This window comes from Procambarus clarkii, chromosome 49 (assembly GCF_040958095.1).
Source record: "Procambarus clarkii isolate CNS0578487 chromosome 49, FALCON_Pclarkii_2.0, whole genome shotgun sequence".
In the NCBI taxonomy this organism is placed as follows: domain Eukaryota; kingdom Metazoa; phylum Arthropoda; class Malacostraca; order Decapoda; family Cambaridae; genus Procambarus; species Procambarus clarkii.
Window position 1 is genome coordinate 13,903,799 of NC_091198.1, and position 26,744 is coordinate 13,930,542.

General features: G+C 37.7%; 1 protein-coding gene across 4 annotated transcripts in view; it reads right to left on the reverse strand.

Moving 5' to 3' along the window:
* grp (serine/threonine-protein kinase grp) overlaps positions 1-25,854 on the reverse strand; it is a 35,967-nt gene extending 10,113 nt beyond the window's left edge. Inside the window, exons 1-8 of one of the 4 annotated variants that reach the window (XM_045750312.2) lie at positions 25,654-25,854; positions 16,034-16,147; positions 12,035-12,183; positions 11,801-11,940; positions 7,882-8,007; positions 6,127-6,256; positions 946-1,073; positions 593-680 (exon numbers count right to left, since the gene is read on the reverse strand). In XM_045750312.2, coding sequence (XP_045606268.1) covers positions 593-680; positions 946-1,073; positions 6,127-6,256; positions 7,882-8,007; positions 11,801-11,940; positions 12,035-12,183; positions 16,034-16,107 — 835 coding nt within the window. In that variant the 5' untranslated portion in view covers positions 16,108-16,147; positions 25,654-25,854. Of the gene's footprint in view, positions 1-592; positions 681-945; positions 1,074-6,126; positions 6,257-7,881; positions 8,008-11,800; positions 11,941-12,034; positions 12,184-16,033; positions 16,148-25,118; positions 25,403-25,653 lie in introns of those variants that run through there. The other 3 variants (XM_045750313.2, XM_045750314.2, XM_045750315.2) reach the window with 3 other exon arrangements.
* Positions 25,855-26,744: the final 890 nt, after the last annotated feature.

Genomic DNA, 26,744 nt, shown 5'->3' on the forward strand with positions numbered 1-26,744 from the left:
GATGGTTTGGTAATGTTAAACAAATGGACAGAATGGGTGAAGTGTGTATTAGAGAGTGCAAACCATTCATTCTAATTGGTAACATTCAGAAATGCAAATTTTTACGAAACTATTTACAAAATCTAACCAGCTGAAGTTTCAGCGTGGTTTAAAAAAAAAAATTAACCAATTTTGAAAATATTTTTATTATTTAGAAGAATTCAGTAACATGTTAACAGAGGATTACATAATTTTTAGATATTGAAAAAACTCTTGATAAAGACCCGATAATTTTATTTAAAACTGCACCTTTGAAAATAAAAAATATATGTTTTAAATTGTCACATTATATACAAAGCAATGTAATAAGTCATGAAAATTGGCAAATAAAACGTCAGTATTTTTTAAGACATACAAACGTATCCAAGTAAAATGAAATCAATGATTATGCCACAATGATTAGGTAGATATTGAGACTTCCAACTTCACATTATTATTGGTGGGGCTACATTTTTAAAGGTGCAGAAGTTTAAGGAAATCGTGCATGAAACTATGGCAAAAAAAAATACATGGATCAACTAAGACTAAAACATAGTAACTTTGAATGCCTTACCTGCAGTCCTCTGGAAATTTTTGGTAAACCATTGATGACTCTTTATCTGACTTATTGTTGCTCTGTGTCTTGGCACAGTGTTCAGCACCTGAAAATATTATTTTCATGTTTAATGTCCCACCAGTGGAATGCACGTAACATGAACAAAGGATGACAACCACATAAAATCCAGGAATAAGGAAATCTTAACTTACATTCCATAGAAAGGGTAAAGAATATATGGGAAAAGTTATTTAAATATACAAATGGGTGAAGTGGTAAAGGAAGAGGGATAATAGAAGGCCAAATATATATATAAAAAAAGATATGTTTAGATTTGGAAAGAACACTAATGGAACACATTTTCCCCATACCTTTCTTAACAAGGAAAGAGCCAAGTTATCTATCTTCGTCCAAGGAGTAGTGGTGAATAAACGGCACTCTTTGTCTTTCCAAGAAGTGTACTCTGGACAAGAGAAAGTCGGCTCATCCCAAGGCAATTCTGAAAAAAATAAAAGGTAAACTGAAATTTCATTGCCAAAAGCTCATATCTAGGAATTTAACATAACATTGATGCCCCAGCCCGTTCTTGCGAGCATTCCCAGCATCAAGAACATTTGATGTGATGCCCCAGCCCATTCTTGCGAACATTCCCACCATCAAGAACATCTTGATGTGATGCCCCAGCCCATTGTTGTGAGCATTCCCAGCATAAACTGTCTTGCTAAAGAGCCCACCTCCTAACCTACCAGAGGACCTACAAGCAGGTCTGTCAATTTTGCGAGCCACTTTCATGCACGACAGTTTTTACCCTTGCGTAAAGTTTGTCAAAATGTAATGTGCTAATAGGATGGGTTAGACAACCACCACATTATTAGCATTTACAATATTTACTAGACTTTAAAATGTGCCTAACCAAATTAGGTAAATTTAAAATCCCAAACTGTAGCACTATCACCAAGTACTATGTAATTTACACCACACCATTACTAGATGACCAAAATCCAATGCTGCAATTACAGCAAAAAGCAATCAAATACAACAGAATATTTGTGTATAGTATTTCAATTGCATCATTTGTATCCACAAACAAAAGGAAAACTGAAAATTTACACAGTGCAACAGGATCATTGAAGTGGGACCGTTTCTTCCTAAGTTTGAAAAATTTGAATTTTTAACTTCTGCTCTACAGAAAAGATACTGAAAAGATTCTGCTGAAATTGTGTGGAATGACTCCTCAACCCAGATACCACAAGATAATCGATACATTACCAAACCGTATACTACATCAATATCTGAACAAGTAAATATTCATTAGTGAAAGTCATTAGTAGCTTAGTGGAGGCGCCAAATAGGAATTTTAAGGTTTCCCATTCGAAAAGAGTGCATCCATTTGTACCACAATGGTAACACTGAGGCACTGGCTTTATCTAGCTAAAAGAGGCACTGGCTTTATCTAGCTAAAAAATTAACAGAATATAGTAACATTTCTAAAATGTTGGTCAGAGGAAGGTTAACAAGTCTGTTTTTGCCGCACTTATGAAGTGAAGATGTTCCATCTCTCCTATATCTGCACTAAAACTAATATTGATATATTGGAAAAACAAATTACTACACAAGACATGCTCGTAGTCACTTTTCTTCACAAATTCTCAGGTGGTCCACAACTTCTACAATATCCAGTACCTATCAAGTATAGGTACAAGTACCAAATCTACACAGTAAAATAACAACGTACTGGAGTGAACGACATGGAAGAAAATGTAGAATAGAACCAATGAAGAACAGAGGTGCCATAGGCACAATCAGAGAACACTGTATAAACATCAGAGGTCCGCGGTTGTTCAACGTCCTCCCAGCAAGCATAAGAAATATTGCCGGAACAACCGTGGACATTTTCAAGAGGAAACTAGATTTATTCCTCCAAGGAGTGCCGGACCAACCGGGCTGTGGTGGGTATGTGGGCCTGCGGGCCGCTCCAAGCAACAGCCTGGTGGACCAAACTCTCACAAGTCGAGCCTGGCCTCGGGCCGGGCTTGGGGAGTAGAAGAACTCCCAGAACCCCATCAACCAGGTATCAAATATACTTTCACAATATTGTGAAACTAAATATTATAATTCATACGTCAAATACAGCCTAGAGTAATGTGTCAGTTTATGATTTATGAAAACTAAAGAAATTACAACTCAAATGTGTTTTGAAAGTTGCATTTCAAATGTTACCACTTACTGCTTGGCACAATTGTAATTACATTGTGCCTTCCACAGGTATGGAGTTAATCTCTGGGAGCCTAGTGAAGAGCAGCATCACTACACTACTCAACAAAACTACTCCCAGCTACACACAAAATTTGTTTAGCAGTCTTACCAATATGCAGACTAATAATTAACCACGAGAAAGCTAAATTAAGCTTACCATTAGCCATTTGAAACATTCACTCTTTTGCCCATTTTTTTTTTTAACAGTAAATCCATGATTCACATTTACCCAGAAAAATTGGGAAGATCATTCACATGCCAACATTATATACAATTTAAAAATATTTTTAAATGGCTCTTGCCTCTGCCACACAATTTAAACACCAAACACCTAGTTTATGTTATCAGTTTGCATAATTGTCATGATTACACAAGCTCAATGGTGTTTTGTATATGGTGAATGGGAAAAGGAAGGGGGGGGGAGTAAGTGGCATTCCTTTAAGTACGCTGCTGCTGCTTAAGTGTTCAGTCTATCCTATGGCCACTATAAACACTAAGCCTCATCAGAAGCCACAATCAACTAATCAATGTAAACAGACTGCTTTAGCTATTAGATACTTTAACATGACAAACTACTATAATTCACTTGCTCCACCTAACATTCATACAATTTAACACATGACATGAAAATTATCTTGGATGGTGCCTCAACCAGATATTTCTATGAAAACTGCCAGTCTGGCTCTAAGTAGACTGAGGATAGGTAAGAGTAAGTGGCTTGGCATGTGCTAAATAGTATATCAGAGATAATCTTCAGCCATGCTACATACAGTAATTAAGCCTTACCTTAAAAATCGTAGAACCAAAAATGTTAATATCAAGTGATGAGTCGAGTTTCAGCCCTGACTTTGGTAATCTAGCTTTATGACGTCCATCATCTCTCACACAGCTAGATCACCAAAGACGAGGCAGAAACGGTTTCTTTCATTTACACTATAGCAGCAACAGTACATTTTCCATGGATTAAAGGTTTTTCATTATCCTAATAAAATTAACAGCCACCCACCCACCCACCTCCAGTTATTTTTTTTTTTTTTTTTTTGCATGCCTACATTCAACATGTAATTACATGCCTATCTGCCTGGCTAGCTGTTCTGGAAGATGGGAGGAAGTGGCTAGGCTAAACTTACAGTAGAATACGTGCCACGACTTTAACCACATACAAATCTACATGCACAAACGTCAAATATTTTATTGTAATTGATGCGCATTTCAAGATAAATCATGAAACATCAGAGGATAAAACAGGAAGCATCAGCAAGTTTAACACCAAGTGTCCACAAGCGCCAGACGCAGCCTTTCAGTGCACCTCCACCCAGTGAAATAAATATTAGCTTTTTTGTTTTCCTACATTTTACAAGCAAATTAAAACTTATCAAAAACTATTTTTTGAACCATTTATGCATAGGTCTACAAATGACCATTTGTTTGACCATTTCTCCATAGCCAATGTCCAGGATTAATGAATTTTTCCATTATATATATTCAGAACAATCTTTTTAACAATTTGGTAAACTGGTTTCTTCGTGTATTCCTGAACACGTAAGTTACGGGTTACCTGTGCTGCTTACGGGCCAATTAGCAACAAAGTATCTCACAATCATTTCAAGTTCAGTTATTTTTTAATTATAGCTATAAATTTGGTGTTAATGCTCACAAATAAACTGTCTAGAGAATGGATGCAAAATCAAGTGCTTATAATTTATGCTGCTATCCACATTCCCAAATGTAAATACAGGGGGCTTGGCAGCTCCCGCTTAACACTTTCGCGTTCCACAGACTGACTATCTCGTCACTCATTTTTCTACTGAATGTGTTCCAACGACGCAATACTGAGTCGCTCATTAAAATATTTTTTAAAAATTTAAATTTTATCAGATCAATCTGGTAGTGGTTTTAAAATAAGCGCCTTTAGATTGCACACAATTTGATACCAAAATCAAAGATATAACATGAAACTTGATGTCCAAACACTTGAAATATTATAAATAGGCCTATGGTCCGAATATTAAAATATTTGTTAAAATTCTATTTATTGTCCTATTATCTTGGGACTAGTTTTAAAATGCGTGCCTTTTTATTGCAAACAATTTGATACCAAAATGAAAGATGTAACACAAATATTTATGTCAGAACACTGGAAAGATATAAATAAATTTGTGATGATGAGCGTCCAGAATTAAAATATTTGTTAAAAATTCAGTTATTGCTCTATTATTCTGGGACTAGTTTTACAATACTCGCCTTTTTATTGCGAACAATTTGATACCAAAACGAGCGACGTAGCACGAAATTTGATGTTATCAAATTGAACGAGTTGAACATTAGGTTGCAATGTACAAAATGGTGCTCGTTCACGGGTAACTTTAGGCTTTTCTGCGGGGAGGCACTCCAGCCTTTTGTACATTTTATTCATACACATCTGTAGGGAATTTAATTGCGAACACAATGATACCAAAACGAGCGACGTAGCACGAGAATTAAGGTAAAAAAATGGAACGAGAATGCACATGTTACTGATTTTGTGCGTTTTTGCCGAATTTACGCTTTGCTGTTGGGAGTCACGCTAGGCTTTTGGACATTATATTTATACACACCTGTAGAGAATTTAATTGCGAACACAATGATACCAAAACGAGCAACGTAGCACGAGAATTAAGGTGAGAAAGCTGGAATGAGTATACACATTTGGGTGTCACCGCGCGCTTACCCGCACGGAGGGGCCACTATCCCCCTGTCAACCACGAGTTTCCACGGAGCGCGAAAGTGTTAACAATTCATAAAAATGTTTACAATTATATCATTTATGTTATTTGTTTGATTGTAACTATAAATTTGGTGTCAATGTTCACATATGAATATGCTAGAGAACAGACATGAAGTGTGTATTATGCTTAACAGCAATGGATATAAGAATGTTTTGATTAGCAATCGGATGATGCATTTTAGCATCAGAATGTGTGTTAATATTTGAACTGCAAATACAAATTGGTCATACCTATTAACAGTATTAAAGATAGGTGATCAACCAATGCTTTCTCTAGACATTGCAAATTTGGGAAACTATACAAGTTAAAATTAGTTAAAAGCCCAAAGCATGTTTTTGTGGAATACATAAAGACTTCCATAAAGCTACATCAACATGATGCTCCCGTCTGTGATCACATTGTCAAGCACTGTGCTGTAGTGCTATAGTCTATACTAAAGTACAGTACAAGGTGTTGCATATTAAACAACCATTTTAGAACTAAGAGAACACAACACTAAACAAATTTGTTCAAAGGTTTTAAACTCACCACCAGCAAGCAGAGCCACAAGAACAACTCCACATGACCAGATGTCCGCAGGTTCGGCACTGTATGGGCGCAGTAGCACCTCGGGGGCCATGTATGGTTTGGTGCCACATTGTCTATCCAAGTCTCTTTCCTAAAAAATAAATACCAACATTCAACAATGCAATATAAACGTTCCCACTTAAAACTCATGTACAAAATTCTATCCTAATAAAGTATAACCAAATCCTGATTTAACAATAGAAAACTAGTTTGGAATGTAGTGTTGCCAGAGTGGTACACCTCAAGACAAGAAGAGTAAGAAGTACATGGTACTGCTAGTGCTGCAACATGCAGTAAATATACAGTAATATGTTCATGCTACTACAATGGCACTGTCCATGACCGTAATGGTAGTGGGGCGGTATTTAAATCTTCCTGGCTGAATACTTTGTTGCATCTGGCCATGTAGATGGAGGCGACTTCCAAGATTTCCCAGTTCATTTTCTGTTGACCTATAGGGCTAAGTATTTCCCAATATATATCCGGTTTGCAAACCCAGCTTCTACCTGCTTCCTCCTTATTTCAATTGATTTAAGGGGCGTCATTTCTGGAAAATTAAAAGTTGTTCAATGTCAACCAATATTTTTTGACTAGTTGTATATGAAAAGGGCTGCAATTGTTCCAAGTTTCAGTACTGCAGCCTAAATAGTAAGGAATATTTGCAATTTTATTATTTTTTTTTTCCAGCAAATTTTACACATTTTCAAGTGTATATTTACAACCACGCCTTTCAGATATAATCATTCTATGACACTTTTCTGACACATTAGCATATAATAAAAGATCTGTAGAAGGGGATTTGCCAAAACGTGTTTAGTTTTCCTAATACAAATCATTAAAGTTCCCCAAAAATTTTGCAAATATATCATGTTTATTGCTATTTATAAAATCAATAAATGAACTTAGGAAAAAATGCCGACTTCAGATTTTAGAGACAAACTTTACATGTAAGGTGAAAGTTTCATGTAAATTGAATAAAAAATAAGATATTTGAACATTTATGTTACTTGAAAATAAATAAGTAAAAAATAAAGTCTAAGGTGCTGCCAACTGTGACTTGACGTTGACAACCAATTTCATCCAAAATTGGCACCCTTACAGATAGGCTTACGTGCAGTCAGCTGTACAAGTTTCATGCATATCGCCCAATAAACAAGAGAAAATTTAAAAAAAAAAAAAAAAAAAAAAAAAAATAGATTTTTTTTAATAAAACTAATTATAATTTTTTTTAATACATGCTATTGTGATAGCCGAGTCATAGACATGATTTCAGTTGACACTTGTTTGAAACCATTTTTGACCATTTTGGAAATTTTTTGACAATTCAATATTTTTTTCTCCCTTCCTATTTATGCTACAATGCTGAGACTTGGACCAGATGAAACCCTTTTCATATACAACTTGTCAAAAAAGTTTAATTGAAATCGAACGAGTTTCCATTTATTGCATATTTCGGGCAAATTTGGGAATGACGCACTCTTAAAAAAAGCTATTCTTGCACACCTAGTCCACTCACCTCAGTTTCTTGCATATAATTATTATAACTCCTGTTCCTTCTATACTAAACAGTGCTAAAATCCACAATCCCCCCCCCCTTCTCTTGACAAATCAAAAACAATCGAGTCAAAACATCAAATAATCCACAAATCTACATAGACAAATAGGCATTCAGGAGATGCTGCTAACGACATTTAAAAAAATCTAATATCAACTCGCCTTTCCTTGATGTCTGAACAAGGTTGCCATACCAAAGTCCGTAATTTTCAGACGATCACTTTCATCCAGCAACAAGTTTTCGGGCTTTATATCCCGGTGTGCAACACCTCTGCTGTGCAAGTATTCCTGTAAAGATATTTTGCCATGTAATAATTAACATAGGATTCAGGAAAAAGATATTAAAAATAAAATCAATTATACCTAATAGTTAACTACAGACTTTTGGCCAAAACATTTAACTAGTCTCATTACTATGAAAGACAAAACAGTACAGCGCTGACCTGCTGTAGATCAGACATGTCAAACATGCGGCCCACACAGAGAATACTATCATTTGGTCATTTAATGGCCAAAATTGCACTTATTATAATTTAAACTATCACCTTTTAATAGATTTCAAGAGCACAAAAACACAAATGCAGATGTGAGGCAAGAGGGTTAAGATTTATAAAAAAAAACAAAAAAAAAAAAAAAAAAAGTCAAGCCTCTGGACAAAACTAAAAATTATTAAAGTCAAAAATAAATGTTAATTTTGAATCGCAATTTTTGCACAATGTATTTGTTGCTGTTGCATAGACATCCATGTTGCAGTTTACAAAAAAAAAATTGTTTTCGTTTTGTTACACTACTTCATTACTTTGCATTCATGAATGTGGTTAGCCATTAAACTATCTGTATGCACATTGTATGTTTCTGAGTAATATAAATAGTCTGCAATAATTTTTATTAAACGACTTTTTAGTTATCGTGTGTGGCCCTCATGACAATACACATAACCCAATACAGCCCTCAGGGGACCCTCAGTTTGACATGCCAGCTCTAGATAAGCTAAAAGTAACTGTAGATTAAGGCTTTGCTATTAAGTTGATCTCTATCAACTTTATGGATTTTGATCTAAATAAATTGTACTCAATCTGGTACTTTTTCTATTTACTGCACCATGTTTTTAACCATACTAGACCTCTGCCAATAATCCTGTTATACACGTGACAATTTCATCATGTATCTCCCACCGGCATTGGGCTGTGGGGAGAAACTTAATGCACTCGTGCTTATTCCATCTATCCAATGCCACTTCCCAAACCCAAAACCTTGGCATAAGGAATTCTATCAAAGGGGAAGGAAGGGGGCCTATCGCCCATTAACACATCGCCATACATGTTGGTTTAAAGTGTGCTACAAACAACCATACCTGGCGACAGTGTGTGTGGTTGAGGAGCCTTGGTACACCTGGTGCATGACTTCTCTACATGCATCCTGGTAATACCAAAGATCCCAACACACACTTATTCCACTCTCCATCTCACTGCACAGAAATCTACAAGTGTATACAACTCAAGTGTCCACTCAAGACCTTCAAATGGCTTCAATATAGTGGCATGAAACACATGTTAACATACAAAATTTGTATTTTTAAAATCAACTAATGTTTGAAAAAGCCCCAATCATTATTTGATGATTGAGACTGACCATATAAACAGCTCAGTCCAAATTCATCCTAAGCAGGTCATCTATTTTTACAACAACAATTTGGCTTCACACAAAATGTAGCTTAATCATTTAGCATTTACAAATTTAAATCTTATTTAAGAGTTATCAAAACAATAACTAAAGTGAATCGCATATGATTTGAACTAGGGAGGAGTGGTACCATTATGTACTCACCTATTTGTGTTTGCGAGGGTTGAACTTCGGCTCTTTGGTCCCCTGACCAAATGTCTGGTGACCAGACCAGTATGTTGCCAGACAGCCTCACTCCAACACATCCAAAGTATGTTACATACCATTTGAATCAATTTTTCCCACTGATCAGGAAATGCATTTTAACAATATTAAAAAGAAAATGGTTTTCATTTTTCCCCATGCACCACAAGGTTAAGGAATAACAGGTGGCAGTGAGGGGTTAAGAGCCCCAAAATGAGTTTACTCATGAAAACCTTTGTTTTTTTTTCCGATATTTAGACTCAAACTTCAACATGTTTACTTTGTTTATAAAAAAAGATTTAAATTTTAAAATTAACGTTAACATAAGAGTGAGGTACACATGAGAAGCTGTTGTAAACAGGAAGATTTCATGGACTTAGGTTTTCTATTTGTATAATTTAGACGAATGAATGGCAAATTAGCACATGAATTAATCTTGTTAATTCTTAAAAGGCAAAATTACCACAAGAAGATTTAGCAAGGCATTTAAAATGCTTGAAAGATTAGCAAAGGCAGTATAATGCCGACAAATGTTGGGTTCCAAGTCCCAGTGATGATAATTACCTGGAATGAGTCTACTAGAGCAAGGAAAGCATTTTCCTTAGCAGATCATAACCAAGTAATGCAGCGATATATAACAATTACCCAGCCAAGCCTAACTTCTTATAGTGTTTACCCATCACCGCCCACGGATTCTGGTTGACATTGGCATGTAGTGTAACTACAGACTTGGTTGCAGTGGCCTTTTATGCTTACATCATCTTGAGGTTATCGTGATGATTTCGGGTCTTAGCATACTTGCGGCCCGGTCCTTGACCAGGCCTCCTTTTTGTTACAACCTCCCCCCCCCCAGGAGGCAGCCAGTAGCAGCTGTAACTCCCAGGGACCTATTTACTGCTAGGTAACAAGGACATCAGGGTGAAAAACATTTTGCCCATTTGTCTCCACCTCCACCGGGGATCGAACCCGGAACCTCAGGACTGCGAGTCTGAAGCGCTGTCCACCCCTTATACTGTACACTGCCAGGCGCCCTTATACTGTACACTGCCAGGCGCCCTTATACTGTACACTGCCAGGCGCCCTTATACTGTACACTGCCAGGCGCCCTTATACTGTACACTGCCAGGCGCCCTTATACTGTACACTGCCAGGCACCCTTATACTGTACACTGCCAGGCACCCTTATACTGTACACTGCCAGGCACCCTTATACTGTACACTGCCAGGCACCCTTATACTGTACACTGCCAGGCACCCTTATACTGTACACTGCCAGGCACCCTTATACTGTACACTGCCAGGCACCCTTATACTGTACACTGCCCGGCACCCTTATACTGTACACTGCCCGGCACCCTTATACTGTACACTGCCAGGCACCCTTATACTGTACACTGCCAGGCACCCTTATACTGTACACTGCCAGGCACCCTTATACTGTACACTGCCAGGCACCCTTATACTGTACACTGCCAGGCACCCTTATACTGTACACTGCCAGGCACCCTTATACTGTATACTGCCAGGCACCCTTATACTGTACACTGCCCGGCACCCTTATACTGTACACTGCCAGGCACCCTTATACTGTACACTGCCAGGCACCCTTATACTGTACACTGCCAGGCACCCTTATACTGTACACTGCCAGGCACCCTTATACTGTACACTGCCAGGCACCCTTATACTGTACACTGCCAGGCACCCTTATACTGTACACTGCCAGGCACCCTTATACTGTACACTGCCAGGCACCCTTATACTGTATACTGCCAGGCACCCTTATACTGTATACTGCCAGGCACCCTTATACTGTACACTGCCAGGCACCCTTATACTGTACACTGCCAAACACCCTAATACTATATACTGTCAGGCACCCTTATACTGCATACTGCCAGGCGCCCTTATACTGTAGGTTTTTACAAGCATTTATCATGCTTTTAATAAATGAAAAGGGAGGGAGGGAGGGAGGGAGAGGGAAGCACTTGCCTTATACGAGTTTGTAGATTGAAATGTAATATCACAAGAGATTTTCCCTTGGATTTAAACAATATAATCTGCATTTATATTGCACTTATCATTGCCACAAGTGAACATCATGTACACAGTGGAAGCAGGAGTGCATTAACATATACCATCTATATTGTAATCAAATATAAATCAGAATATCCAGAATTTAGATCACTCCAACACTAACTTGTAAAGTACTTACCACTCCACTAATAAGTTCCCTGAAGTATTTCTGAGCATGAGGCGGCGGCATGCCAATATCTGGCTCTATTCGGTCAAAGAGTTCTCCTCCAGCTGCATATTCCAGAAACATGTATTGCATAGAGTTCTCACAACGACTTCCTGTAAACAACGAACATTTTGATAGGGTTAACTAAACCTACAAAAGATCATATCAATAATGTAATGCAAGAGTATTACATTTTGCTAGCTTTACCATAAAACTTTACGATGTGAGGATTCTTCAGCATTCGATGCAAACACATCTCCTTTCGTACAGCAATGGCCGCATCTTTGTGCTTAATAAGATCCACCATCTTCATGGCAACTGCCTCGTTCGTGTCTTGGTTGATAAGCAGCTTGACCCTTAGATAAAAAACAAGAACTATGTAGATGCTTCTAGCTCACAGCAGTAACAAGATATCCCAGTCCCCCAATGCCTGCATCTCTACTCGACACCCCCCCCCCCCACCTTGTCCCATCTGAATACACAACACTACTATGGACATATTCCACAAGTGATAGCAAATCTAGACGAGCAAAAATATTGTACACAACATGCAAGAGCTGTGCACCTCACCTCTCTCCATTGTACAGGATTTAACAGCTCAGTGAGGCTGGGGGTTAAGGAGAGGAGAGGGGCAAGTAATTAATACTTTATTAATCCATTTGTATTTTCTGGCAAATGTAATTATAGATTTAACTTCCTTGTACAGTAGCAGCAATAGGAACAAAAGCCAAGATGATGCCAATGCATGATTTAAAAACTAATTAGTTCATTTAAAAACCAGGCCCATAATTCAAGAACTAAATTATTTACATTTAGCCATGGTAATCACACAAGTGCTATACCTAAAACTTCCCAATAACACTTCTCAGCAAGATTATTCAAATACTAAACCTTTTTTGGCAAGTACTGTATACTCAAGGTCTCTAAGTTAATGCTAAAGCTTATATAAATAGCTTTGCACACAAAATTTGTTTGAACTTTCTATGCACTTCCAAGCAAGTAGCTGAAGATGGTGGATCAAGCAGAACAAAAAATTGACTACACATACATACAAACTGAAGCACATTATTGATCAATTTTCCCGATAATCTATTTTGAGGGTTTAAATGCACAAAATCTGATTTAATATTGTAAAACCATCCCAAATCATAAGGTAACTGCACAATCACTTTAATTCAAACAATTCTAGTGTGAAAACAACCTTGTTAATGGAAAGCTATTCTATCTATGGTAAGGAGTGGTACACTTCCACTTATTGTTCAAAGATTAATTTCAACCCTAGATTACTGACTATTCTCAAACAATAACAAAATCCCACAAGAACAAATAGCACTAAAACGTGCCCAAAAAATTATTATATACACTACAATAAAATATTAGGATTTCCCCTGAACTAGACAAAGAAATTCTGCCAATTTTGGTCAACATTTCAACAAAATTGGTAAACGTCAATTTTTGGAAATGGTGTCTGCCACTAACACCTCAAATCTACACCAACCGAGTGCATTAAAAAAAATTTATTATTACAGTATTATTAACTATTACTATTCTATTCTGCTATAATGTACCTAACCAAATTTACAGAATTCCTGTTGTAATTCCATAATTAAATATTTTTTAAATACTTTTGTTTTGTGTTGCTGGTAATCAAATTTAAGCCGATTGCACATCAATGAATTTAGAAATATATTCCTCTAAGGAAATATGACCATAAAGTAGACCCAAGCACTAAGACCCAAGCTGAAACTAGACCCAGTTTCACTTTAAACTGACCTGATCAAAAAAATAGACATTAAAATATTTTCCTTCAACATTACTGGTAAGAAAAACTAAAGGTAACTGGATATAATGGAACATGGAATCTTTGTGGGCATTTTTGCATTTTTTTTAATGTAGATTTTTGGAAAGCATTTTCTATTTTTTCTTATGGTAATTATTTTCTGTTGAGCAATAACAGAACGAATAGCACTAAAATGTTCAGTGGCAAGTTCAGACACTAGTCAGTGGCAAGTTCAGACAATAAATCTTTCTTAGAAAAATACTTGCAAACGTTTTTCAAAAATTCTAGTTGGTACAATTAGGGCACAAGAGATTTCCCGTATTCCAATGAAAAAGTTAGCTGGCAATATTTTGGGTTGTAGGGGTGGAGTTGGTTCTACAGCCATGGGTAAAATAATATCCAGTTCTCAAAATATACTAAATTATACACAATAATTAAATGTTTATGTCCAAAATAATCAAGGTGTGTGTTCATGTTGCATACTATTTCAGTCACATGTAAAGAACAGCATTCATCAACAAAACCATAGCACCTTTACTCCAAAATACAAGAATAGCTAAATAAAGGGTGAATTATAGAAATTAAATTATGTGATGGAGTAAAGACACCAAAACACTACAAGTTTCCAAATCTATCTAAATCCCCAGATTGACCTTTCTTGCACATTATATAACACTGATATTCAGCAAATCCATCTGTTACCTACTAAACCTGTGGGGTTTATCAAACTAAGTAGTACTGTACATGAATCCTGAACAAGTATTAAAAGGAAATATACTGCAATTTAAATTACCTTGCATCCCTTTACTATACTGAAACTACAAACCATCTTGCAACAGCACCTCTGATAATGGGCTGTTCCTATCTTCGGTCAAAAGTATTCAAAATAAATAGTATTTTTTTGTATACATACAGTACTAGTACTGGGCTTTCAAGCTCTGCCTTAAAGCATTTCAGTCTAGTATGCATTTGATAAGCATAAACTATCAAACTAAATGATATTTGCTTGCAGAATTTTGTCAAAACCAAAACTTACCCCCCCCCCTTTTCCCACATTGATGTAATTTTATTTTTTAATGTATTTTTTTAACGAGAAAAGGAACTGGATTATCTTTGAATATTGACAATTATTGAAGCACTTTACAATAAACTGGTTTTTAACAAGAAACCAAATGACAGGTAGCCATATCTGTTAATGCCAATCTTAGACTGCCACATTCTGGTTACCATGTTGTAAGTAGAATGTATGTTGGAATGTAGAATGCTACTTTAGAATGCAAGGCATCTGTAAGCATTAACTTCTTACTAAATAACAAAGTGAGGGAGGGGAACAACATTTACTTTAAACAAGTTTTGTAGGTTGTAGTGTATTATCAAGACATTTTTCCCTTGAATATAAACATTACAATCTGCATTTATATTGCACTTATCATTGCCACAAGTGAACATAATGTACACAGTGGAAGCAGGAGTGCATAAATATACCATCTCTATTGCAATCATTACCAAATACAACCAAAAAATATACATTCAGTATAGTATGCACTGTTAAATGCAGTTGAACCTCTGTACTGAAAATTAATTGGCTCCAAAAGGTCGTTTGAGTGCTGATCTGTTTTGAGTACCAAATAATTTTCCCCATAAGGAATACAGTAATTTAAATTGGATTAATCCATTCCAAACCACAAAACACATTAATTAATACAAAAAATTAATGTAAATTTACTCTCACTTTACCTGCACTTGGGAAACTTGATGGCTTATGTTGAAAGTGGAGGGGGGGGGGGGGCGAGATGTTTGATAGGGTAATCCAACCATAAAGGTTCAGGTAATTGTGCTTCTATGGTTCTCTCTTCAGTCTTTTCTATTTCCTTAAGACTTGCTAGATGCTTTTCTTACAAGAAACCCGTTTAATTTAGGCAACTTGTCTAATTAGGTAGTACCTAATACCAAACTCGGTAGAAAGAGCAGACATGCAAGCACCACCTTCATATACTACGAGTTCGGTTATCAGTTTCTACGAGTTAGTGGTTCTAACAAATTTTCTTTTCGATTGGATTCTATCACTAAATTCCTTAGGTGCAATGGTAACTATGCTAAGAATACAAAACAAAATATCCAAGAAAACCTGAGAAAGTTTAGATAAAAGTTTAATAGGGTTGTGCACTGAACAACAGCTACAGTACTGGGAAAAGATTGACCTGACTTATGAGTATGTTTGAATGCTGAGCAAACGGTCAACTACCGAGCCTGAATACAGCATTTCCAATTGTTTAGAGTTGGAAACCATTTAAGTACAGAGGTTCCTCGGTGCTTGGACTGTCTTGGGTACAGGTACAGTACAGAGAAATTACATTTTAACCCCAAATTAGAACTGTCAAATAAACCAACAATATTTGAAGCATTTGCCAAAAAGATATACTTACTCTCCGAATGCTCCTTCCCCCAGGGTCTGGACCACATTCCACCCTACTACAAATTCGGTAACTGGCCCAGCCATTGTTGTGCTGGTACAGTGTTTCCGCTTCTACACACATAACCTGAAAATAAATGGCAGTTGAGACAGCTAATCAAATCAAACTGTTCAGGAATTGATACCTTCTGACAATAGACAATATTCCAAGTTGTGCCTGTATGTATAAATTACATGTACTCAAAAGGGCTTTTTCCCCATTAACACTATTGGGATAGGAATGAAGAATTGATAAAATATACAAAAGGAATAGTTGAGGTGGTACAGTTTGCAGAATTATTTTGTATGCTACTAAAATGCATCACTGGATTAATTATAGTAAAATAGTGAATAGGTAAGGTAATAATCAGGAGAAAGCACAAAGCCATTATGGCACTTTGAAGAGAAGAGGTTAAACATTTTTGGGTGGGAGGGGAACATTTACTTTAAACAAGTTTTGTAGGTTGTAGTGTATTATCAAGACATTTTTCCCTTGAATATAAACATTACAATCTGCATTTATATTGCACTTATCATTGCCACAAGTGAACATCATGTACACAGTGGAAGCAGGAGTGCATAAATATACCATCTCTATTGCAATCATCAAATACAACCAAAAAACATATGTACAGTATAGTATGCACTGTTAAGTGCAGTGATTAACACTATTGGGAGAGGAATTAAGATTTAATAAAATATACAAAAAGAATAGTTGAGGTGGTAAAGTTTGCAGAATTATTTTGTATGCCACTAAAATGCATCACTGGATCAATTATAGTAAAATAGTGAACAGGTAAGGTTTACTATCAAGAGAAAGCACCAAGCTATTATGATTACGCCCCTTTGACGGGTCGAGGTTAAAAATTTGGGATAGTATGAGTGAAGGAACGGTGCACAACCACTGATTGGTTGGTACAGCAACAGCCTCACTCCTTTCAGGTCAGTATGCAATCCCCAGTCATCCAAACAGTTGGGTACCATTCCTTCCCTGTCCTATTCCAAGTCCTTAACCTCGCGTTTCTTACAAGTACTATATAGCAGCAATGGCCTAGTACTTTCTCCTGATTACCTATTAATTACCAATTACCTTGCCTATTCACCACTTTAATATAATCAATCCAATGACGCGCTTAGTGGTTGCCTTGCGATGATACCTGCTTGATATCGGGGTTCAACGTTCTCGCGGCCCAGTCTTCGACCAGGTCGCCTCCTTGCTAGACTGGTCAACCAGGCTGTTTTGTATGCCAGTTGGCATACAAACTGTTGTTGGCAACAGCCTGGCATACAAAATTTTGCTAATTTGCAGCCTCAACTATTCAGTTTGTATCTTTTGTACAACTCTTCCATCACTGTATGGTATAACTTACAATGGCTATTGCTAGTATAAAGCAAGCATTCAAGGTGCACAGCCACAGGCACTCCAATGCCATTTTGTTCCTTACTATTTCTAGGGATTTTTTGTAATACATTAAATTTTGGTTACTATAATATCACTGAAAGAGGTGCACAAGGAATATCTGTTCAGAAAGCTCAATTCATTACAATAATTGTAACGTCTCATGTCTAGTAATGGCCCTTATTAAACCCCTAGGTTTGTCACACGACTTAACGATAAAAATGGTCTGAAAAGGTGGCCTAAAAATAGTTGGGCACTTTGGTTTTTGCCAGACTTAGTTTTATCGTTCTTGAGTTTACTTGCCCAAGAATAAATGATGAAGTATAGCAATATATCTAATCGAATTATACTCTTAAGGGGGGGTCAGCCTTTCCTGGTTCAATATGTATTTAGCAGCTGTTGGCAGACATCCTTTTCTCACTGTTGCACGACTTCACCTTGGATTAGTAAAAAATCTTTCACCTACATCAGAAAACCTCCATATACAGTAATATGTAGCAAGATACTAGAAAGAAAGTAAGGGACTCCCCCCCCCACAAGATGGGATAGTTACAGGAGGCCTGAGGAAGCAAAAGAGTTCCGTTATGTGCGAGTTTTAAATTTTATGATAGGCCTAAAACCAACTCTGGTTGCTATGTACAGCCAAGGGGGTTTAGGAATGTACAGCACTGCTTAGTGCCCTCATCTTGCATATTTGATAAATCTTTAGTCAAGTGTTCCAGTGTCATGAGTTGCTAGTGGTACACTTTAAACCCTCATGCTGCACAAAAATGTCATATGAAGTCGGACAGAGATCAGTTTTTAAAATTTGCCAAAATGTTTGCAAATGTGTGTACAATCTACTAGGCAAATGCTCCCACTTTGTCTAAATGATACCAACTTGAAAAACAGGAATAAAAAATTATAAAATTGAATATTAAAACCATGTTATGAAGCTTCAAAGATATAAAATACTATCACCAATTGTTCATTTGTTGTTATGTTATCAGAATAACATATGATCTTTACTTTCATATATTCAGAATATAGGTCTTCAGTATTTACTGTAAAAAAAAAAGTCAATGCGGCATTTGAATTACGGGTATGCGCAAATTTAGACAAACGTACAACTCCAAACGTTTAGGGGTTTATGAAAAATCAATTCTATAGGGATTGTAGAACAGACAGCTGTGCACACTATATTTAAAAATGGTGAGAATTGGTCAGAAACTAGATTTTTGGATACTGAAGTTGAAATTTTAATTACAGATATAATTGAAGTTAAAGTTATTGACAATAAATAATCCAGTTCTAATTCATGAAATTACTTGTATATTTTAAGAAACATTGTTTGGCATTCGTACTCGAATATGTGAAAGTTGTTAGGGACTTCACATATTTGGGATTGGTATGCACTCTCCAAGATGTGAGGGTTACAACAAAATCAGATAATAAACAAGAAAAAACTAAAAACTTACCAAAATAAAGCATAACATACTACTTATTGCTGTGTTATGTATTACTCAGCAATGCTATGAATGCATTTATTTATAGTGCTACCCGGAGGACTAAATTTCACACCGAGTATTTTGCTGTACTGTATTTTATTATCTATATATATAAAAATGTAAATGTTCGTTTGTTCAAAATTGCTAATCTCCAAAAGTTCTTCACCGATTGCTTTGAAATTTTGATAACATTCCATTCGCATACGAGCATGTTTTTATATACCTACTATATAAACGTCATATGACAGGTAAAAACTTTTTTTTTTAAAACGGCGCCATCTGTTGGACGTAAGAGCACACACGCTCATCTCCGAAAATTCTTCACCAAATGCTTTGAAATTCTGACAACGTTCCATTCGAATATGTGCATGTTTTTATATAACTACTATATAGATGCCACATCTGACGGGTAAAAAACTTTTAAATGGCACCATCAGCGTCAGGACGTAAAAGCAACACACATACTAAATATGTTAAGTTCAATATTTCCGATTGCATTGATAAATTGAATTTTCATAGATTGATTTATTTTGATTTAATTATTGAGACATTTTGTTGGAATTGAGCTGCGTTGTTTACCATACCATTCATTTTGTGAGTATAGTTTATTTTATATTTTTTCATTTTCATTTCGTTTTTCCAACTGTTCTTATTTGTCAGCAATGGGAACATCAAATAATTTGATGTTCCCATTTTTCTGATGGGAACATCAGATCACTTGGGAACACATTGGATGAGGGAGTTAGGAAGACTAGGGGACGGGAGAGAGGGGAAGACAAAGGGACAGGGAAGATGAGAGGGCGGGTGTGGGGGAATGGTGGGATGAACAAGGGGACAGGGGAGTGGGGGATGGTGGGGAGGACGAAGAGACAGTACAGGGGAATGGTGGGAAGGACGACGAGATGGGGGAATGGGAACGTGCGGCCGGCTACAGCTAGTATATCAAAAATATACTGTATTACCCAATGCCAATATTTTTGCATGTCCATTTTTAGGAGAAACTGTCAACCTATTTTAATTGTTTTGCTGTATATTTTTTCTCTTGATTTTGTCGAGGCTTCTACATCTGAGAATGCATATCCTTCTCTCAGGATGTGAAGTTGAAACAAAATTGGTCAGCATACGAGTCAGTCACAAGTGGCAGAGCTTGCGACTTTCTCAGTATTTTACGAGTTATTTGAATTTAAACTTTTCTCTTAAGTCTCTTTAGGTTGTTTTGCTGAATGGGGACCAGATGAGGGTCTTATCACTTCTATGTGGGCAGTAAAGTTACCAAAATATATGTTTATTATCCCTATCTTTTGTTTGGGGGGAGGGGGGTATTTTTTCCTTTACTTCAACACACATTGACCAACTTTCACATACAGTATTCGAGTACAATTGCCAAGCAATGTTTATTAAAACTTACACAAGATGTGTCATCAATTTGAACTACAGTACTATATTGTTGAGAACTTCATTTTCTGTATGAACAGGATTTTCAACTGAAGTTCAAAAATTCCGTTTCTAACCGATTCTCATCATTTTTACATAAGTGCAAAGTTCTTAGTTCTAAGGTTTCCTCCACATAGATTATTCATAAGCCCATAACTTATGGAGTTATAAATTTTTGCATCTAAATTTGCACATATTTGGAGGGCCACATTGACTTTTACAGTAAACGATACAAGCAATATTTTACCTCTAGGGAAATAAACATTTTATGCCATTCTGAAGCCATAATGAATAAAAGAAAATTTGGCGACGTTAACATTCTGAAAAAATATTGATATTTTGAATTAGTAAAGTGTTAAAAAATTTCCCTGTTCATGTTATGATAATGATCCATTAGGAAAAGTTTGAGCACTTGCCATGTAATTATGCAAAACAATGACAGTTTAATTGTCTCCTAACCCCTTAATTGCTTACCATGTAATGATTAAAATACTGTATAGTGGTGGCCTGCACTCATCAAATAAGTGCTGTATGGTCTTTCTAGCCCCCCCCCCCCCTCCCATTTGAATATTTCTGACCAACTTCTTCATACAACATTGCAGCTATGGAGTGGGTTGAAAGGTACTTCTACGAGTTGTGCTAGGAGCAGTTTTACTTGCAATGTAAGTACATATTACATTGTAGGCATATAAACACTACTTTCAGTTTTGGTAAGTTATGTATACAAAAGTTATTCAAAACAAAAAACCATACAGGTAAACTAATATGGGAAAGCACAAACAAAAATCATACTACAGTACTTGAACACAAATCTATATCTTACATAAGTTGGCAAACTGTGTACTGTATCTCTTATTGACAACTAATGGTTTGCAACCAGAAGACTTGGGATATTTGAGACTGTATTTTCTTATTTTCCATGCAAATGTATTCTTTTAAGAAAGTTTGCTTAATTTTTTTTTTTTTACTACTACACAGAACAAGCGAGTTTTAATGATAGCCACTATGGGTTAAATCAAGCATACTCTGAAAATTCGGGCCAAACCGTGTGTGCTTTGAAATACCAGTTACAAGGATCTTTTACTGCAGTTGAAAGTTATATTGGATGCACCAGATTCATAAACTGGTACTAGTTAATAAATAACTGCTCAAAATTACAGTAATTTATGCAGAATGACCATGAGCATGATGTTCCTGCAAGGCCACCACATTATTACATTATACTGAAGCAATCCAGTGGGCAAAGATCTGCCTTTTTTTTCAACCAAACTATAACTGGACAGGAGAGAAGTTTAAGAGCACTAATAATCAGGCTGAAGAACTGTAGTTACAAAGTTAAACAATTTATAATAATAATTCATGGTGTCGGGGGACAGGCAGCCAATATTTACACAGTACTGTACATGTTTATACTGAGGTGTTCCCCCTGGATCGAATAACTGACCCTCCACAGGGTGCAACCCCACAATAAGCCGACTAACTCCTGGGCACCTATTTATTGCTAGGTGGGCACGGGTATTAGGCGATAAACGTGCCCAACCATTTTTGTGCCGCCTGGGACTCGAACCCAGAGTTCTCAATTGAGTAGAGAATCAACCCAACTGTACTACTGGGACCCTCCAGCTTATAAATGAAAACTGGTCTTAAAATCTTTGTGCAGCATTGGTACTAGTACTAACCAAAACATTTCAGTACACTACACATAGATTACACACAGGTATGAGAATTCCTTTAGGAGAGGCATCTTGCTGGCCTTGACCCAACAAAATCAGTATTGTACAGAATTATATATCAGTTTAAACACCTGCTGTACGTTACATTTGTAGTGTTGAAATAACACACATTTCTAGTTAAAATAAATTAAAATATAAGTATGTTCCTACACTGGAAAAACTGGGATTGAACATATGGGGGTTAATTTTATATTGTATTTAGTCTTAAAGCAAGTACACAGCCATTGTATTGTATGTACTAGCTCTATCTATAAATCCAACATTGTAACTCTTCATCAAAGTACAGTAGCACCTCAACTTACGATTGCCCCGACTTCCGATAATTTCGAGTTACGACAAATTTCATAAAGTGCGACTCGACATACTATGGTGTCGTCGACTAACGATATTTGTTGGTACACGTTCGGGTCGACCGAGCGCGTGGTTCCCAGTCACGTGGTCCAACCTGCCTCAGTTTACTACAGCTGCCCGCTTAGTGACAATCGCGTCTATAAGAAATTCCGCGTTTGTGGTGACTTTTTGCATTTTGAACATTAAGGTAATTATTGTATATCATGCCATGAGTCCCAGGAAAGTCAGTGGTAAGGCTCAACATATGAGATCCCATGTAAGGATGACCATAAAGCAGAAACAAGAGATCATTCGTAAATATGAAGACGGTGTGCGGGTTGTTCAACTTGCTAGGCAGTACAACAAATCTCAGTCAACGATATCCACCATACTGGCTAAGAAAAAGGACTTTATGGGTGCTAATGTGATGCATCATTACAGACAAATGTTAAAACGAAAGGAAAAACAAATGTCTCTTGACAAATTTGTAGTGAAACAAGCACTGAACCACAACCAGGTCCTAGTGGTATTCAGGCAAAACATAAGAGTACCCCAGAGAAAACATCACTGCCTGATGTGATAATGGAAGGGGACTCCCCCTTCCAAACAGTAACAACTCTCCTCCTCCCCCCTCATCTTCCATATGCCATCAAGAGCCCTCCATAAAGGTAAGATAAACTTAGGTAATGTACTGTAGTTAGAAAAAACATTGTATTCAGTATAAAATGTATTTTATACTGAATGTTAATATGTTAACATTTTGGAGGGTGGGGAACGGATTAATTCAAATCCCTTTATTTCTTATGGGAAAAATCGCTTCGGCTTATGATATTTCGACTTACAATTCGTCTCTGGGAACGGATTAGCATCGTAAGTCGAGGCCCCATTGTATGTACTTTCACCTGAATAAAAATTTGAATTGAATTTAATTTGAACTGAATGGTGTGCACACATCAAATATTTACCTACATCAGTGCATGGAGGTTGTATGTAAAACTTGCACTGGCTTCAGTAGAAGCCTCCAGACTTCCTGTGGACTCTGTGGCATCCCAGACCTTATAACTTGTACCCTGTCATTGTACAGGGGTAAGATGCGTGGCTGGGAAAACCCCAATCACTATTGTCAGTTACTCATTGATCAAATTAATATTAATAATAATTCCTTGTGTCAGGGGACAGGCAGTCAGGTAATACATGCAGTACATGTTGGGCTTTGACCAGACCACACACTAGAAGGTGAAGGAACGACGATGTTTCGGTCCATCCTGGACCATTCTCAAGTCGATTGTGGACCATTCACAATCGACTTGAGAATGGTCCAGCACAGACCGAAATATTGTCGTCCCTTCGTCTTCTAGTGTGTGGTCTGGTCAAATTACTTTAGCTACGTTATTGTGACTCATCGTCTGCACATGTTAGGCTTATATTGAGATTCCCCCCCCCCCCCCCAGGTCAAATTACTGACCCTCCCCAGGCTGCAACTCCACAAGCTGACCAACTCCTTGGTACCTATTTACTGCTAGGTGGACAGGGGCATTAGGTGATAGGAAATGCATCCAAACATTTCTGTGTTGCCTGGGATTCAAACCCAGAATTCTCGATTACGCATCGCGAACTCAACTTAATATAAAAACCGGGTACCTTCTAAATTGATTTTCTAGCGAGCTAGCAATGTATTGAATATAGTTTCCACAATATACATTTGCCTAATTTTTCAGTTTTTTTTTTTTTTTTTTTTTTAGTGGTGGGCACTTTTTAGACAAATTACAGAGTCAACATTACACAAGCACATCTTGCCCACTGAGAAGTTACTGTACTAAAGACGGTTCAACTAATTTTAAAACACCTACTTAACCTTACTAACCAAATCTAACAGTTTTATCAATAAGAAAATGGACGTTGTTGGAAAATCTTCGTACGATTTAACCGTTCAGTTCCAGAGCCCATTGTGTGCCTCTGACCTCAGTTACCCAAAAGATGGGTTATGGGGGGCCCATAAAATAGTAAAATGAACCCTAATATAAAATTATCATTATGGCCAGTAAATATGTCCAGCTAAAATCTCCCCACATACTTGGGGGTCCTAAACAAACAAAAGTATCAATAGCATTACAAGTACGAACTTTAGGGTTAGAAGAACTGGCCAATTAAAATTTGTAACCTTACCCATGCAAAGGCTTGTTAGTATCACATTAGTGAACACTACCTTAACAATACAAGCCACGCTGTATGCCACTTCACACATTTTCACACTTAAACATTAAAATATTTCTCAAGTGCACCTTTATGTCTATTAAACAACACGTATTGTATCGAACACTAATTTGTGCACCACACCAGTTTACACAATTACCATATGGTGCCGCCGCTGGTCGTTAACGAGGCAACGTAATGACTTTTACAACCAACTTAATTTGTTACCTAAATAAAAAAATCCACGTGACATGGCCACTAACCCTTAGTACAAACTATATTTAATTTTGGGTAATTTAAGTAACAACGTTAATCTGTCAAGGAAGAAGATTCAAAAAACAAACTTGAAGCATCTTGTGATGACCATGCCCACCACACTCAATATTTCCAAAATTATTAGGTATTTTAAAAATCTAATTAAATTAACACTTGGGCTTTAGAAGAATTAATTGTGGTGTACTAGTGAAGACTTCAGCACATTACCTTAAGAACCAGGGGCCTGGCCCAGCCGTCTTAAGACAACCAATAATTTAACGTAAGAGTTGTTGAGGGCCGTGAAGGGCGGGTGGCGAGGGCACGGGGCACGGGGGTACCCACGCCCTCACCACCACCCACCTCCAGGCTAATACCACCCTCACCACCCCACACCATGCAGGAAGGAGGTGTGTGGAGGTGTGTGGCGGGTGTGGCGGGTGTGGGGCAGGAGGGTGGCGCGGGCAGGCTGGTGGTGGCGGGCCTGGGCATGGCGGGCGCCGGTCTCCACCATCAGCTGTTCCTGGCCACCACCTGCCCGCCCTCTACCACCATTTACCGCCCATCTCCAGGCTCCTGGCCCCGCCCGCGGCCCGCCCCGGCCCCGCACGCTGCCCCGCCGCCCGCTGCCCACCACACCAACACCGGCAAGGTGTGCTACATGTGGGTATGGCCTCCAAGAGCCCGGGTGTAGGGAACACGTGGGGCACTCTAGGCCTAGCCCCGCCACCGCTCCTCTCCCCCGCCCCCAGCCCGCCATCCTCACCTGCTGCTGTCTCTAGCCTCCTTCTCCTGCCCTCGCCATTACATCTTGCCGCCTCCACACTCGCCAACGATGCCAACGGGGCTTCAACGGAACTAAATTCCAGGGAGTAAATGAAAGCCACGCTGACTGAGCTTTTTCGCGCCGACTTGAGACACCAGCGCCATCTGGGTACCTCCTCTGGTGCCCGCCACAACAATAGTCACGCAACTTGTTCATATCTTTTTCCTCTCCTCTCCTTCAATAAATACAAACTCTACCCAAAACATTTCAAAATTATTAAGCATATGTATATATATCCACACAAGTAACTCTATTATTCACATTAGCGAGAGTAAAAGTAAGAATAAAACGTTGGCAACGGTTATTTGGATGTGGCAAGCTGTGAGGCAAACTTGCTTCTCCATATATTATTTTATTAACAATTATCATTTGAATTGGTTATAAATACATATTATTAATGATATGTTACAGAATATAAACATTTAAATGCTAAACTTTCATTTTTTTCACAAACGGAATTCAAATATGGCGTTACTATTAGTTGCCCACTGGTCCTCCCCCCAAATGTTTGTTTCAAATAGGAGAGGGACCACTTGGTGTGCTGGGCCACCCTACCTTACTATGGCCCGGGGCCACCCTAACTTATTGTGGCCCGGGGCCACCCTAACTTATTCTGGCCCGGGGCCACCCTAACTTATTGTGGCCCGGGGCCACCCTAACTTATTCTGGCCCGGGGCCACCCTAACTTATTGTGGCCCGGGGCCACCCTAACTTATTCTGGCCCGGGGCCACCCTAACTTATTCTGGCCCGGGGCCACCCTAACTTATTCTGGCCCGGGGCCACCCTAACTTATTATGGCCCGGTACACCCTAACATTGATGGGTGTAACCAAGTCTATATCTTCCCCCCCCCCCAACTCTTCCAGACCTCACAGTTGAACAGCTAAAAAAAACTGTGAGTACTAAGTGCACGCTATAAGAGCTAAGAAACTCTGACGCATAAAAGACTCAAAGCATCGATTAGACGGGTGATATATAATAATAATAATAATAATAATAATAATAATAATAATAATTGTTATTTGCAAGAA